Source organism: Heterodontus francisci, chromosome 26 (genome assembly GCF_036365525.1).
Source record: "Heterodontus francisci isolate sHetFra1 chromosome 26, sHetFra1.hap1, whole genome shotgun sequence".
Lineage (NCBI taxonomy): Eukaryota > Metazoa > Chordata > Chondrichthyes > Heterodontiformes > Heterodontidae > Heterodontus > Heterodontus francisci.
Genome location: NC_090396.1, coordinates 12,162,928 through 12,180,884, shown reverse-complemented (window position 1 = coordinate 12,180,884; position 17,957 = coordinate 12,162,928). Strand labels below are relative to the sequence as shown.

Below are 17,957 nucleotides of genomic sequence, written 5' to 3'. Positions count from 1 at the left end.
GAGGCTACATATTTCGAACAAGAAAAAGTTTGATAGGTTTAGGGAAAAGCGAGGAGAAATGGGATTAAGAGGAGAGCTTTCATCATGGGCATGATGAGCTGAATTGCCCTACTCCTGTGCTGCAAAAATCTGAGTCTGATTGGGTTGTTGACAGCGGGAGTGCTTTGCACTGGGTGACCGCTTCAAGCTCCTCAACTGCCTGAGGTTCCAGTTTCTTTTTTCTTCACGCATGATGATGCTGTTTAACCCCACATACGGCAGGAGCTGTACAACAAATGACTTCTTTCTAATACCTTGAACCTTTTTAGATCTGTCAATATGCTATTGAAAATATTTGAAAACAGTGGCAGGGGACGTTTAACTTGACACTGGTCCAGGGCCGTGTACATGAGTTGCAGCTTTTTCTGCTCTGCATTTTCCTGCTGCATTTAAGCACAATTTGTCTTGGTTCTTTGTTGCATAAAGCCCACTTTCCCTAGAAGTTTTCACTGAAGTTTGCCCACGTGGATCCCAGGAACTGGGCCATAGACTGATGGTCTGCAGCTGAATACACTATCTGTATAAAGGAGAGCAACTCTGCTGTTGCTGGGTGTCAATAGCAGCAGTTGACAATGTGGCAGATGGGAAGAGGCTGCCTCTTAATGACTCTCCAAAAATATCAGTAAGGACTGGTGGCACACAGTGAAGGGAACGAGGCAGGGGACACAGTCGAGTCTTTTTTTTTTGTATTCATTTTTAATTTATAACAGTTATAGTTGACTCTTTTCAAAGTGCAAGGTATAACCAGCCATAAAAACAGAAAATGCTGGTAATACTGAGGTTAAGCAGCATCTGTGGAGAAAGGAAAAAGAGTTAATGTTATCAGATCGATGACCTTTCATCAGAACTGGAAAACGCTAGCGGTGTAACAGGTTTAAAGCAAGTACAAAGGTGGGGTGGGGGCTATGCGGGGAGAGCAAAATGGAAGGGAACGTGCAACACTCCATTGTCTCGAGTCCAACCCTGATATTGTCATGAAACCTGCTGACGAAGGTGGTTCTGTTGTCTGGTGTTTGGACTTCTACCTAGTGGCTGAATGCCTGCTCTCTGACACCACCTCTACCTCACCCTGGACCATGACCCCACCACTGAACATCAAGCCATTATTTTCCAGACTGTTCCTGACCTCATTTCCTCTGGTGAACTTCTCTTCACTGTGTTCAACCTTATAGTTCTGCAGTCCTGAAGAGCCTGCTTCTACCTTCTTCCCAAAATCCACAAACAGTACTGCCCTGGTAGACCTATTATTTCAGCCTGTTCCTGCCTCACTGAACTGATTTGTTTCTTAATTTTTTTTCTCTCCTCTTGTCCAGTCTCTTGCCTCCTACATCCCCGAATCTTCCACTGCTTAAACGGTTTCTGGCCCTAACAGTCTCCTGTTCACCAGGACAGTCTGAGGGCTCTCCGCTTCCTCCTTGAACAGAGGCCCAAATAGTGCCCATCTGCCACCACCCTCCACCTTGCTGAACTCGCATTGAACAGGACGGCACAGTGGCGCAGTGGTTAGCACTGCAGCCTCACAGCTCCAGTGACCCCGGTTCAATTCTGGGTACTGCCTGTGTGGAGTTTGCAAGTTCTCCCTGTGTCTGCGTGGGTTTCCTCCGGGTGCTCCGGTTTCCTCCCACAAGCCAAAAGACTTGCAGGTTGATAGGTAAATTGGCCATTATAAATTGCCACTAGTAGAGGTAGGTGGTAGGGAAATATAGGGACATGTGGGGATGTGGTAGGAATATGGGATTACTGTAGGGTTAGTATAAATGGGTGGTTGATGGTCGGCACAGACTCGGTGGGCTGAAGGGCCTGTTTCAGTGCTGTATCTCTAAACTAAAACTAAACTAAAACTAAATTTCTCCTTTTAATTCCACTCACTTCCTCCAATAAAAGGTGTTGCTGTGGGAACCTGCATGGGTCCCAGCTATGTCTGTCTCTTTGTTGGATATATAAAACATGCATTGTTCCAGTCCTACTCTGGCTGGGTGGGGGGGAACCTCCCTCGCCTCTTTTTTTTTCTAGTACATTGATGACCGTATTGGTGCTGTTTCCTGCTCTCGCCCTGAACTGGAAAATTTCATCAACTTAGCTTCCAATTTCTACCCTTCTCTCACCTTCACTTGGTCCATCTCTGACTCTTCCCTTCCCTTCCTCAACTTCTCGACATTCATTCCTGGGGATAGGTTGGTGACTAATATCCACCCGCTGACTCCCACAGCTACCTCGACTACACTTCCTCAAACCCCATTTCCTATAAGGACTCTATATTCCTTTCTCTATCTCCATTGCATCAGTTCAGATAATGCAATCTTCCATACTGGTGCTCCTGATGTGTCTTCCTATTTCCTCAGCCAAAGATCCCTTCCACCGTGGTTGACTGGACCCTCGACGGTGGGGAAACCAAATGCAGATTGGGTGTCCGCTTTGCAGAATGCCTCAGTCCAGTCCACAAAAGTAACCCCGTGCTTTCAGTCACCTGTCATTTTAATTATCTACTTTGCTTTGTTCTTTTGTCTTTTTTTTTGTTTCGGATGACTGCTGTTGGTAATACGCTTTTCCATTTATTGGTCCTCTCGCCAAAAAAAAGTCAAGAAAAGTACTGTAGAGATTAAAGGCTAATGGTTATGCTGCACTTTATAGTTTCAAATAATTAATTTAATGAGAAACATCAGTGTGCTCTATATAAACCTGTCCAAGTGGTATAGTTACACCATTGTTATAGGTAATGCCTTTGGTTCTTAAGTTAAAGTTTGTTTTAAAGATGACTTTACTGATAAAATTATAATTAAGAAGAAATCCAATATTAGAAGATCTGTTATAAAAACAGACGAAATGCATTCTTTCATTCTAGTATATAAATTTCTTATTACTTTTTTATTCAAAGTGAAAAGGTGCCGTTTTTCCATTAAATTAATATGGTTCACCATTTTTACATTTTCTTTTCGAACCTACTTACGTATAATTCATGCAAGTTGATGCATTAAATCTGAACATGCATATACTTGAGATGGGAAGAAAATTCAAAGTGCAAAAAAGTCAAAAAGCAATAATTCAGAGTTAGGTCTATTTTTAATTGTTCTATTGATATGTAATAAAATACATGTATTTTATTACGTATGCAAATTATGCCTTCTGCCAGAGGCACTTGGCAATTTGCCATGTATTTGGTTTGGAAATCACATCTCATAAGTCAATCCCCTCATCCCAGGAATCAAAGGCAAGTATATCCTTCCTTTGGTAAGGAGACCAAAACAGTACACAGTACTCCAGGTATGGTCTCACCACGGCCCTATATAATTGTAGTAATACCTCTTTAGTCGTCTTCTTTACTGACACATTTAAAATCAACAAGCATTTCATTTATAACAAAGTCGATTATAAAAAAAGACAAACAGCATTCATTTTTATATGTAAGTTTGTTATTGATTTTTTCCAAGGAAAAAGTTGATGTTTTGCTAATTTAATCTTTTTTTGTCTTGTGACTCTGAACAGTGTGTGTTTTAAGCAAATTTCTTTTAAAATGCTCTTTTTTTTAAAAAAAAAAGAAGGGGTTGCTGACACCTGGCCTGTACCCTTGTTGATTCCTTGAAATATTAATCTTTTTTTTTAAAAAAACTGCGTTGAATATATTCCGTGAACTCCTCCTATTTCTGCAAATTTGACCAGTTTATATGAAGATTGAAGCCTCCATGATTATTGTATTGCCCCTGCTACGTTTATCTTTAATTTCCTGATTTTTCCATGCAAAGATCCTTTGTTGTTTTTTTTTAAAATCCCATTAGTTATTATCAGGGCAGCACCTCCTTTTTCCATTTTTCCTATCTCTTCTAAAGGTTACATATCCTGAACTATTTAGTCAATCTATTTGGTCAATCTGCAATCTTGTCTCTGTAATGACCCATTATTTTCTCTCTCTGCTCAAGGTGACCCAATGCCAAGGATGAGTGGGTATGATGCTTTTTTGACTTATGATGTTTTTAAATAATCTTGCGGTTATTTGTTTCACAATCCCATAGCCAATATTATACTGCACACCGCCCAGCGCTGGGCCTGTTTAGTATAGTGTCTTCATTTAACTTGGTTGGAATTTCCTGCTAGTTTTGTGATTTTGCAAAACTACAACAGTAAAGGAATCACCTCCCATCGCATGTCTTGCCTGCACCAATCTCTGCTCATCCGTCACTCCCATTCTTGCTGACCATGGCACATGCTCCCTTTACACAGACAGCTACCAGCAGTGAGCTGTGGAGACCAACAAGGACCCAACTTCAATTTCTGGCCTGTATAATCTCAGGTGATGTAACACTTGGAGGCATCAGTTGCCTCCTCGTGCCGGAGGGAGGAGTAATGTGTGGATAACTGATGAGAGCTGCACAAGGATTGTCTCTAATCTCTGCTCGACTGTCACTTTTCCCTCCTCTTGACTCATCTGTCTGCTTCGCGGCTCCTCTTTCAGGGCGGCACAGTGGCGCAGTGGTTAGCACCGCAGCCTCACAGCTCCAGGGACCCGGGTTCGATTCCGGGTACTGCCTGTGTGGAGTTTGCAAGTTCTCCCTGTGTCTGCGTGGGTTTTCTACGGGTGCTCCGGTTTCCTCCCACAAGCCAAAAGACTTGCAGGTTGATAGGTAAAATTGGCCATTATAAATTGTCACTAGTATAGGTAGGTGGTAGGGAAATATAGGGACAGGTGGGGATGTTTGGTTGGAATATGGGATTAGTGTAGGATTAGTATAAATGGGTGGTTGATGTTCGGCACAGACTCGGTGGGCCGAAGGGCCTGTTTCAGTGCTGTATCTCTAATCTAATCAGTCTTTGCCCCAAACCTCCATCACACTTCAGCTTCTCCCACCCCCTCCTGTACTCCGGCCCTTTCCAACTTCATCTCTGCGATCGGACCCATCTTCAGCTCCTCTGAGACCCTTCCCAATGCATTACATTGACCCCATTGCAGTATGCTAAATGAATCCTTGTTTAAGCATTGTCTTCCTCCCTCCCTCTCAAAATCGCGCTCTCGCGCTCTCCACTATTCCAAGCCCCCAACTCCTAGTCTCTCGTTGAATACGTCCCAGCCCAATCCTTCTCTCTGTCCAACGTCAGTCCGGTCTCCATCCTGGTCAACGGCACCAATGATTCCTGTCACTGGCCACTCTGCATTATTCTTTCTTGGCCCCATCGAGCTCTCTGCTGGGCTCACGGGTATATCATGTCATCCTACACTCTGAGACTCTCCCTGTGAGATTCCTGCATGTCCCAAGGTGGCCAGTGCATCAGAAATGATTTTATGCCTCCCTGGAAAGCATCACACTTGCATTACTTGTGTTTCTCATCTGCTAGCTGCTGTTGAGTGACATCATCCATGGACATGGGATCAACTTGCATATATACAATATGCTACTGACACCCAGCTCCCCATCTCTCATAGTACCTCTGCTTTTGCAGTTGTTTGATTAGTTGTGGATGAGCCAGAATTTCCTTCTGTTCTTGAGGTTCCAACAAAACTCTGCACTTGAGTCATTGACTCCATATCCTTCTTGGCTGCTCACTCAGGCTCTATACTTAATCCAATAACCTTTCTGTTACCATGAACAGTTACTTCCACCTGCACAGCTTTATCGTGTGTCCTGCCTGCACCAATCCCTGTTCATCCATCGCTCCCATCCTTGCTGACCTGCACTGGCTTCCCATCTCTCTAACCCCATCCCCAGCGGATCAAGTTTAAAATCCTCCTCCCTCGCCTCCAACTCACTGCCCTGTCTCAAGTGATCTCTGCAGCCTCCTTCAACCTTGTGTCTCATCATGTTACTGACCCAAAGTCACATTGCTTCCCACCCCTTCTTGCTGGTGGCAGTGCTATCAGCTTTCTCAGCCTCATCCTGTGGGATTCACTCCCACAAATCCCATACCTCTTAAATCCTTCTTGAAATCCAAGCTTTCAGTCACCTCTCCTAACCTTTACCGAAGAACTCAGAACTTGCTCCCTCATTCCTCTGAAGAGCCGAGAGCCATTTTCTACATTTAAAGACTCTATAAATGTGACTTGTATTCCTCGCCATGACTCTGTAGAGTCTACTTTGGGTGGATCAAAGCCAAAACAAGACTCCTCGTAGGTTATAATAAGGGCAAATTATTGTGGATGTTGGAAATATGAAATAAAAACAAAGTGCTGGAAATACTCAGCTGGCAGCATCTGTGGAGAAAGAAGCAGAGTTAATGTTTCAGGTCAGTGACCTTTCATCACCTTTGCTAGTTCTGATGAAAGGTCACTGACCTGAAACATTAACTCTGCTTCTCTCTCCATAAATGCTGCTAGACCTGCTGAGTATTTCTGTTACTCTTCATACGTTCTTGCTCTTGTCAATGTTACATACAGATTTGCCTTGGTGTACCCTTGAGTGAGTCCTTGTGGGAGGCAGCAGAGGGCAGTTTTGTGCCTGGAGGCCTGTACCCTAAGTGTTAATACCTTAAGGGAACGGTAAAAAGTTGGATGTTAGTTCTAACTTTTTTTAAAAATAGTGTATAGGCACACTTTACCACAGGCCAATGTGAACTGGTCCCTCAAAGCAATGGTGATCTATCTGTTCAGTAGTGCAAGGGTTAATGTACATGGCTGCCTGAGCTCTGCAAAAGAACAAGTGGGTGGGTCATTCTCAGGCAGGTTAGTAACTGAACAGCTCTCCCAAGATTTACTGACTTTGCCCCATTCACCTGAAATGTGATTTTTAATTTGTTTTGCATCTCTGCACAACATAGTAGGTAGGTGGATGACTCCCTACTGTAGCACTGGGAGGGCAGCAAAGGAGCCTTCAAGACCATATAAAACTGCAAAGAGTAAGCTGAGATCTGTCCTGAGGAGTGTCTTAGTACTTGTGCTTTATTTCTTGCCCCACCTCCAATAGCTTTGCAGATAAAACATGTGAACCATTTACAGAATCTGTTGCAGCTCCATGGAGTGGGATCTTTCACTTCAGTGCTGCTGATTGATTTTTCCAAGGGCTACGTGCAGAGTGGGACAGAGAGCCAGGCAGGGGCAAGTGGCAACCGAGACCCCAGAATAGACAGCAGAGTGGGACTGGGCTGGTTCAGGTAAATGTAGTATTTAGTAAGTGACACCCGCCACCACCACCAAAACAGTAAAATAGGTTTCTGGTTCACTACAGTGTGCTATATACAGTAACTCTCCAGTGTGTAGTATTTCCATCAGTCAGTGTAAAGTATGTGTGAAGTAGCTCTCTATTAATCCACACAGCACCAGTTTACATTTTGGAAACTTTTTTTTATATTTGCTAAGTACAATGTTTGGATATTGATTTAGTGGTTTTATTCTGCTGTGTTTGATAAATGATCCTGTCTTCAGTCACCTGCAAGGCAGCAAGTCTGTAATGTACAAAATACTCCCATTCCTTGCCATAAGAACATAAAAAAAAAAATAGGAACAGGGTTACACCCTACAGCCCCTCGAGTCTACTCTGCCATTTAATAACATCATGGTCAATCTTCAACCTTAACTCCACTTTCCACCCGATCCTATATCCCTTGATTCCCTTAGAATCCAAAAGTCTGTCGATCTCATCCTTGAACATACTCAACAACTGAGCATCCACAGCTCTCTGGGGTAGATTCCAAAGATTCACAAGCCTCTGAGTGAAGAAATTCCTCCTCATCTCAGTCCTAAATGGCTGACCCCTTATCCTGTGACTGTGCAACCCCTATTCTAGACTCTGTCTAAGGCAAGTCCCCTCAGAATCTTGTAAGTTTCAATGAGATCACCTCTCATTCTTCTAAACTCCAGTGAATATTGGCCCGCTCTACTTGATCTCTCCTCATAGGACAATCTTGGGAATCAGTCTGGTGAACCTTTGTTGCACTTGCCTCGCAGGCAAGTATATCCTTGCTTGGGTTCAGAGACCAAACCTCTACACAGTACTCCGTCTCACCAAAGCCTATACAATTGTAGCAAGGCTTCCTTACTCTTGTATTCCAATCCTCTTGCAATAAAGACCAACATATTATTTGCCTTTCCAATTGCTTGCTCTATCTTAATGTTAACTTTCTGTTTTGTGTACAAGGACACTCCGATCCCCCTGAACACCAACATTTAATAGTTTCTGATCAGTATAAAAAATAATTCTGTTTATCTATTCCCAGCAAAGTGAATAACCTTCACATTTCCCCACATTATACTCCGTCCGCTGTCACCTTGCCCACTCGCTTCACCTATTTATGTCCCTTTGCAGACTCTTATCCTCCTCACAACTTGCTTTCCCACCTAACTTTGCACCGTCACAAATGTGGATACCTTACACTTCGTCCCTTCATCTAAGTCATTGTTATAGATTGATGTTCGGCACAGACTCGGTGGGCCGAAGGGCCTGTTTCAGTGCTGTATCTCTAATCTAATCTAATCTAAATACCTGAAGCTCCAGCAGCGATCCTTGTGGCACCCTACTAGTAACAGCCTGCAAACTGAAAATGACCCTTTTAATCCTGCTCTGTTTTCTATCCTTTTAAACAATTCCCTACCCATGCTACTATATAACCCCCAACTCCATTGACCCTTATCTTATGCAAAAAATTTTCGTGTGGCACCTTATCAAATGCTTTTTTGAAAGTTCAACGATAGTACATCCGCTGGTTCCCCTTTATCAACTCTGCTTGTTAAACCCTCAAAAAAAAATTTATGAAACTTGACTTTCCTTCTGTAAAATCATGTGACTCTGTCTAATCATATTACTATTCTGTGTCCTGTTGCCATTCCCTTATTAATGGATTCCAGCATTTTCCTGACAACTGATGTCAGGCTAACTGGCCTATAGTTCCCTGTTTATACTCCCCCTCCTTTCTTGAATAATGCTGTTAGCTCTGGAATTCCCGCCCTACACTTTTCCACTCCTCTACCTCACTTTCCTCTTTTCTAGATGTTCCTTGAAGCCTACCTCTTTGACCAAGCTTATGGTCATATGCCCTAATATCTCTCTATGTGGCTCGGTGTTGTATTTTGTTTTGTATTGCTCCTGCGAAGTGCCTTGGGATGATTTATGTTACGGGTGCTACACAAATAAAAGTTGTTACATTTGCTACCTTCTAATCCAGTGGGACTGTTCCAGAATCAAGAGAATTTTGGGAGATCAGAACTAGTGCATCCAATATCTATCTCTGCAGCTCCCTCTTTTAGAACCCTAGGATGCAGGCCATCAGATCCAGGACATTTATCCGCCTTGTCCCATTAATTTCACCAGTTTTATTTTTAAACTATTGATGGTTTTAAGTTCGTCAATTTCATTTGATCTTTAGCTGCCCTCTATTTTTGGTATGTTTTTGTATCTCCTATTGTGAAGACAAACATTATTTGCTCTTAAAATCTGTCTTTGGTAGTTTTTGCTCATTCTGTTTTCTCCCTCTATCAATTTATCATCCTTTTGCTGGTTTTAAAACTCTTCCCAAGCCTCAGGATTAATGCTGTTCTTGGCAAATTTTTTTATTCATTCATGGGATATGGGTGTTGCTGGCTAGGCCAGTATTTATTGCCCATCCCTAATTGCCTTGAACTGAGTGGCTTGCTAGGCCATTTCAGAGAGCATGTAAGAGTCAGCCGCATTGCTGTGGGTCTGGAGTCTCGTAGGCCAGACCAGGTAAGGAAAGCAGATTTCCTTCCCTAAAGGACATTAGTGAACTAGATGGGTTTTTACAACAATTGACAATGGTTTCATTAGACTATCTTTTTAATTCCAGATTTTTATTAATTGAATTCAGATTTCATCATCTGCCATGCTGGGATTCAAACCCATGTTCCCAGAGCCTGGGCCTCTCGATTACTAGTCCAGTGACATTATACCCCACTACCTCCCTTTTTAATCCAATACTATCCTTAACTTCTTTTGTGAGCCACTTTTCCCATGGAGTTTTTAACTTCTCAATTGAATGTATATTCATTGAAAATTATGAAGTATTTCTTTAAATTTTTGCCATTTGTGTATCTACCATCATAACTTTTAATTAATTTCCCAATCTATCTTAGCCTAGCCAATTTGTTTCTCAAATCTATGTAGTTAGCTTTATTTAATGCTCCAGTTTTGGACTTTTATCTGTTCCTGTCAAAATGCATGTTTTGGCTGCTCTTCCCCAGAGGATCCCTTACTATGAAAATTTGAGCCTGTAATATTACCATCTCTACATTTTTCCAGCCACACACTCATCTGGTGAATTCTCTATTTCTGTACTCACTAGCATGTGGCCTTGGGACTAATCCAGAGATTGCTACCTTTTGAGGTCCTGCTTGCTAATCTCTTTTCCTAACTCCCTAAACTCAGCCTGCAGGACCTCATCCCTTTTTCTCCCTATATTGTTGGTCCCAATGTGGACCACCACCTCTGGCTGTGCACCCTCACCCTCCAGAATGCTCTGTAGCCGCAGGGTGATATCCATGACCCTTGCACCAGGGTGGCAGCATACCATTCTGGAATCATGTCTGTGACCACAGAAATGCCTGTCTGTTCCCTTAACACTATTGCTGTCCTGTCTTTTTTTTCTTCTCCCTCCCTGCACAGCTGAGCCACCCCTGGTGCTCTGCTCTTGCTGCACTCTCCAGAGGAACCCCCTCTCCCATTGGTACTCAGTAGAGAATACCGGTTAGAAAGTGGGATGCCCTCAGGGGACTCCTGCAGTACCTGCCTTGTCCTTGTCTGTCTGGCAGCCACCCAGTTCCTCTCTGCCTGCAGTCTCTTCAGCTGTGGGCTGGAGAGATGGTGCAGGAGGGAGGGCTTCAGATTTCTGGGACATTGGGACCGGTTCCAGGGAAGGTGGGACCTGTTCAAGCCAGACAGTCTGCACCTGAACTGGACTGGGATGTATATCCTTGCAGGAAGGTTAGCCAGTGCTGTTGGGGATGGTTTTAAACTAGTTTGACAGGGGGGTGGGAACCTGAGGGCAGTTTCAGATAAGACAAACTCAGGGCAGGGGATGGGAGGCAGAAAATTAACGAGTGACTCTGGAAGACAGAAGAAGCAAAGGTTAAAAAGTATGCAGCACAGGAATTTGACAGTGTTAAAGGGTATTTATTTAAATGCAAGGAGTATAGTAAATAAAGCTGCTGAGCTGACAGCACAGATATATACATAAAAACATGATATTACCATAATGGAGATTTGGCTTAAAGAGAGGCAAAAATGGCAAATCAACATCTAGAATTTTCAGGCAGGATAGAGAAGAGGATTTAAAAAAAAAAAGGACACGGTGTAGCCTTATTGGTTAAAGAATCAATAACAGCTTTGAGGAGGGATGATATGCTAAATGAATCATCAAATGAGGCTGTAGAGTGCCTTCTGGACTCAACATTGAGTTCAACCATTTCAGAACATGACTTCTAAAATTTTATTTTTAAAAAAGTTATTTCATTTTTTTTTTAACCATGTGCCTGCCTTAAACTTGTTTTTTTCATGTTTTTGCTTTCGAACAGAGCTGTTCATCATTCTGCCATTAACACACTCTCTGGACTAATGCTTTGTCTTTTACTACAACTGTTAGCACTCCCTTTGCCATATGTTCCATGACATCTGTCATTTAATCTCTCCTGTCCTCTGCCCTATCACACACCTTTCCCTTTTGTTCTCCACCACCCGCTCCTTCTCTCCCCACCCCACCTTCATAACCTAAAAAATAGGAGCAGAAGTAGGCTATATGGCCCATCGAGCCTGCTCTGCCATTCAATCTGATCTTAGGCTTCAATTCCACTTTCCTGCCTGCTCCCCATATCCATTGATTCCATGCAAGACCAAAAATCTATCTATCCCAGCTTTAATTGTATTCAATGATGGAGCATCCACAATCCTCTGGGGTAGAGAATTCCAACCCTTTTGAGTGAAGTGATTTTTCCTCATCTCAATCTTGAATGATTGACCCCTTTATCCTGAGATTGTGTTCCCATGTTCTAGATTCCTTGACTAGTGGAAACAATCTCTCAGCTTCTACCCTATCAAGCCCTTTTCAGAATCTTGTATGTCTCAATTAGATCACCACTCATTCTTCTAAACTCCAGAGAATATAGGCCCAATTTACTCAGCCTCTCATCATAGGACAACCCCCTCACCCCAGGGACCAATTCAGTAAATCTTCGCTGCACCACCTCCGGTGCAAGTATATCTTGCACGCAGTATTCCAGGTGCAGTCTCACCAAAGCCTTGTACAATTTTAGTAAGACTTTATTTCTGTGCTCCAATCCACTTGCAATAAAGGCCAACATGCCATTTCCCTTCCTCACAGCCTGCTGCACCTGCATGTTAACTTTGTGCATTCCTTGTACGCGTTCCCCCAAGTCTCTCTGAACATCAACACTTACCACTTTCACACAAAGAGCAGTACAGCACAGGAACAAGCCATTCGGCCCTCCAAGCCTGCGCCGATCTTGATGCCTATCTAAACTAAAACCTTCTGCACCTCTGGGGTCCGTATCCCTCTATTCCCATCCTATTCATGTATTTGTCAAGATGCCTCTTAAATGTCACTGTCGTACCTGCTTCCACCACCTCCCCCGGCAGCATGTTCCAGGCACTGACCACCCTCTGTGTTTAAAAAAAAAACTTGCCTCGCACATCCCCTCTAAACTTTGCCCCTTAAACCAATGTCCCCTAGTAACTGACTCTTCCAGCTGGGAAAAAGCTTCTGACTATCCACTCTGTCCATGCTACTCATAACTTTGTAAACCTCTATCATGTCGCCCTTCCACCTCTGTCGTCCCAGTGAAAACAATCCGAGTTTATCCAACCTTTTAAATATTCTGCTTTTCTATTTTTACGACCAAAGTGCACAACTTCACACTTCCCTACATTATACTCCATTTGCCATCTTGTTGCCCACTCACTTAGCCTGTCTATATCTATTTGCAGCCTCTCCACATCCTCCCAGCAGCTTACTTTTCCACCAAGCTTTGTATCATCAGCTAACTTAGATACATTACTCTCTGTCTCTTCATCCAAGTCATTAATATGGATTGTAAATAGCTGAGGCCCCAGCACTGATCCTTGCAGCACCCCATGGTTCACTGCCTGCCAACTTGAAAATGCCCCATTTATGGCCACTCTCTGCTTCCTGTCTGTTAACCAATCCTCTATCCATGCTAATATATTACCCCCAACACCATGTGCCCTTATCTTGCCTATTCTTTTATGTGGCACCTTATCGAATGCCTTTTGGAAATCCAGGTATACTACATCCACTGGTTCCCCTTTATCTACCCTACTAGTTACATCCTTAAAGAACTCTAATAAATTTGTCAAACAGGATCTCCTTTTTAGTAAAACAATGCTGACTTGTTCTAATCATACTTTGCTTTTCTAAGTGCAATGTTAAGACTTCCTTAATAATAGTTTCCAGCATCTTCCCAACAACTGATAGGTCAACTGGCCTCAAGTTCCCTGTTTTCTCTCTCCCTCTCTTCCAGTCTTTCTTGCCAACTTCCAATCTGATGGTACCATCTCTGAATCTAAGGAATTCTGGAAAATTATAGTTAGTGCATCCACTATCTCTGCAGCTATCTCTTTTAGAACCCTAAGATGTAGGCCGACTGGTCCTGGGGACTTGTCAGATTTTAGTCCCTCAAGTTTATCCAATACTTTTTCTTGGCTGATATCAATATCCTTAATTTCTGACTCATTTTAGCATTTAGGTTACTGCCTATTTCTGGTATGGAACTAATGTCTTCTACTGTGAAGACAGACACGAATATTTGTTCAATACCTCTCCCATTTCCTCATTTCCCATGTTTCTTCTGTCTCGGCCTCAAAGGAACCAACATCTACTTTAACTACTCCCTCCTTTTTTGTGTACTTATAAAGCTCTTACAATCTGTTTTATATTGCAGGATAGTTTACTCTTTCTATTTTTTCCCCTTTTTATCAACCTTTTGGTGGCCCTTTGGTATCTAAAACACTCACAATCCTCAGATTTGCTACTATTTTTGGCAACATTGTAAGCCTCCTCTTTTAGTCTAATACTGTCCTGAACTTCCTGAGTGAGCCAGGGATGGGTCTTTCTGGCCATGTTTTTGCTCATTTACTCAAAGCCCTTTGCATTTCTAACTTTTGCCAGTTCTGATGAAAGGTCACAGACCTGAAAGGTTAACTGTTTCTCTCCACAAATACTGCCAGACCTTCTGACTATTTCCAACACTTTTGTTTATTTGTCAAATAAAAACAGTTTACCCATTACCCTACTGTTGTATAACCGAGCTGGGGTTAATACTGAATCTATGTTCCTATATGTTCATTTGGCAGTTTTGCTGAAGGGAATACATAAGTACTTTCAAATCTTTAGAAGGTTGGGGAAAACATTTGGGTGTCACCAGTGTTAACTCGGCTAGGACTGCGCTTGTGTTATAGCCTCACTGCCCTGTGTGGGATGGGAAGGGCCCATTGGTGTGTGCTGAACCTGCTGTGGTTACTGTTGCTTATTTATCTGGGAAACTCAATGACTGAAGTCCTGTGAGATGATATGAATTGACCTTTTTTGTGTTGGCTAAAAACCTTTTCCCAACATTTGGCTCACAGAATTACATCGACCCTACAGCACAGAAACAGGCCATTCAGCCCAACAGGTCCATGCAGGAGTTTATGCTCCATATGAGTCTCCTCCCGCCTCTCCATCTAATGCTGTCAGCATAACCTTGTAAAAGTTGAATTCTCAATTTGTGAAGTCCACTTTCAAGCTAAAATTCCAGTTAAGCACATTCTGGAGGTATTCTTTCTAAGGCTTCCGAGCACTTTTTAGGCACTGTTCCTACACACTTCACCCTTGGCCCCATCTCCTCTGTAGTCCAATGGGGCTGAGGCCAGTTGTAGAGGCTTGAGATCAGCTACCTGGGCGACGAGCTGTATTTAATGGGAGTGTGTCAGTGATGTCCTTTCAAGTTGTGAGCCCATGGTTTCAAAAATGGAGAGCTCAATTTTCTAAAAGTGTGGCTTAAGTAATGTAATACTTTGGAACTTGAGTTTAAAAGATACACAACGGATTTGTGCTGAAAGTTGTGGTCCTTAACCTGTGGTTGTAGCTATGGAGCACCAGAGGTGGAGATCATGGGCTTGCATGAGGAGAACGCAGCAATTACCCAGATTCACTTTCTACCAGAACAGGTAATGGGATCTTCTCTGTTCCTCATTGTTTTTGTCACTTGTCTTCGCCTGCTCTTTTTTTCTCTCTCCTCTGATCTTCCCCAATTACACTAATTCTGAGTGCTTGTAGATTTGAAATGACTTCCCTTTCAATCCAGATCCAACCAGAATAGCTTTACAGGCAGTTACTGGCAGCAAGTTTAAACTGGTGTTCCACTTCATTCTTTGCTGTGTATTGTGAGCCAGTGCTCACTGGAAATCAGAAATCTTTCAGTTTGCAATTGATTGTATAATTGAAACATAATTGAAGGACAACAGGGAGTGAGAACTGCAACATGCCTTAAATAAAAACAAGAACTACTGGAAATACTCAGCAGATCTGACAGCATTTGTGGAGAGAGAAGCAGAGTTAACGTTTCAGGTCAATGACCCTTCATCAGAACTGGCAAATATTAGAAATGCAATAGGTTTTAAGCAAGTAAAGTGGGGTGGGGCAAGAGATAACCAAAGAGAAGGTGTTGATAGGAAAAGATCGCAGAGAATAACTGACCAGAAGGTCATGGAGCAAAGGCGAACGGTATGGTAGTGGTGTGGTGAAAGCCAAAGTGTTAGTGCAGATAGGGTGTTAATTGACTGACAGAAAAATGAACAGCCTGGTCCTAAGCACAAACCTGAAAAAACAGTGGGTAGGCACAGTAGAAATAAAATTAACAAATAAAAATAGAAAGGGGGCCCATCATGCTCTGAAATTATTGAACTCAATGTTCAGTCTGGCAGGCTGTAGTGTGCCTAATCGGTAAATGAGGTGCTGTTCCTCGAGCTTGCGTTGATGTTCACTGGAACACTGCAGCAATCCCAGGACAGAGATGTGGCATGAGAGCAGGGGGTGGGTGTTGAAATGGCTGGCAATTAGAAGACTGAGCGGAGGTGTTCCGCAAAGTGGTCACCCAATCTGTGTTTGGTCTCCCCAATGTAGAGGAGACCACATTGTGAGCAGCGAATACAGTATACTACATTGAAAAAAGTACAAGTAAATCGCTACTTCATCTGAAAGGAGTGTTTGGGATCTTGGATGGTGAGGAGAGAGGAGGTAAATGGGCAAGTATTACACCTCCTGCGATTGCAGGGGAAGGTGCCGTGGGAAGGGGACGAGGTGATAAGGGTAATGGAGGAGTGGACCAGGGTGTTGCAGAGCGAACGATCCCTTCAGCATGCTGATGGGAGGGGAAGATGCGTTTGGTAGTGGCAATGCGCTGGAGATGGCAGAGGATGATCCCTTGGATGTGGAGGCTGGTGGGGTGGAAAGTGAGGATAAGGGAACCCTGTTGCGGTTCTGGGAGGGAGGGGAAGGGGTGAGGGTAGAGGTGTGGGAAATGAGCCGGACACGGTTGAGGACCCTGTTGACCACAGTGGGGAGTCCTCGGTTGAAGAAAAAGGAAGACATATTGGAAGCGCTATTGAGGAAGGTTTGATCATCAGAGCAGATGCATTGGAGAACATGCCTTGTTCTGCGAATCGGTAATAGGAACAAAAGTAGGCCATTTCGGCCCTCTCACCATTCATTGAGATCATGGCTGATCTGCGACCTCACTCCATATCCCTGATTTTGCCCCATATCCTTTAATACCTTTGGATAACAAAAATCTATCAATTCCAGATTTAAGATTAACAATTGATCTAGTGTCAGTTGCTGTTTGTGGAAGAGAGTTCTAAACTTCTACCACCCTTTGTTTGAAGAAGTGTTTCCCAATTTCACTCCTGAAAGGTCTGGCTGCAATTTTTAGATTATGCCTTCTAGTCCTGGACTCCATATCCAGCAGAAATAGTTTCTTTCTGTTTCACTTAATATCTTGAAAACTTTGATTAAATCTAGACCTATCCTTGCTAAGGTGTGGTATCCAGATCTGCTCACCGTACTCCACATGTGGTCCAACCTGGGCTTTGTATAACTTGTATTCTAGTTCTCTGGATATAGAGACCAACATTCCATTTGCCTTTTTGATTATTTCCTGCACCTGTCTATGAAATTTTAATTTATGTACCTTGACTGTCAAGTTTGTTTGGACCTCCACTGTCTCCAGTTATTCACCAATTTTTTTTAAAATTCATTTTGGAATGTGAAAATTGCTGCTAAGGCAAGCATTTATTGCCCATCTCTAATTGCCCTTGAGCAGGTAGTGAGCCACCGTCTTGAAGCACTGCAGTCCATCTGGTGTAGGTACCCCACAGTGCTGTATGGGAGGGAGTTCCAGGATTTTGACCCAGCGACAGTGAAGGAATGGCGATTATAGTTCCAAGTCAGGGTGCTGTGACTTGGAGGGGAATTTGCAGGTGGTATTCTCACGCACGTGCTGCCTTTATCCTCCTGGGTGGTAGAGGGCACGGGTTTGGAAGGTGCTGTGGAAGTGCATCTAGTACATGGTACACACTGCTGCACTGTGCCCCAGTGGTGGAGGGAGTGAATGTTTAAGGTGGTGGATGGGGTGCCGATCAAGAGAGCTGCTTTGTCCTCGATGGCGTCAAGCTTCTTGAGTGTTAAAGCTGCCTTTATCCAGGCACGTGGAGAGTATTCCATCACGCTCCTGACTTGTGCCTTGTAGATGGTGGACAGACTTTAAGAACAAAGAACAGTACAGCACAGGAACGGGCCATTCAGCCCTCCATTGCTGTTGTTTTCCTAGGTTAATTTTGAATCCCTGTTCCTGATTCAAAAATAGTTTCCTTGGGATATTGGCATGCTGACCTCTTCCTCTACTGTAAATATTGATGCAAAGTAATTATTCAGCATGTTCACCACTTAGTTATTTTCATTGACAATATCACTTAATG

The 17,957-nt window shown here is 43.1% G+C and overlaps 1 protein-coding gene across 6 annotated transcripts in view; it reads left to right on the top strand.

Annotated features, from left to right (window-relative positions):
* The window catches only part of llgl2 (LLGL scribble cell polarity complex component 2), a 157,035-nt gene that overhangs the window by 64,704 nt on the left and 74,374 nt on the right, over nucleotides 1–17,957 (top strand). For all 6 annotated transcript variants that reach the window (XM_068057807.1, XM_068057806.1, XM_068057809.1 and 3 more), the window contains one exon: nucleotides 15,068–15,149. In XM_068057807.1, coding sequence (XP_067913908.1) covers nucleotides 15,068–15,149 — 82 coding nt within the window. The remainder of the gene's footprint in view (nucleotides 1–15,067; nucleotides 15,150–17,957) is intronic.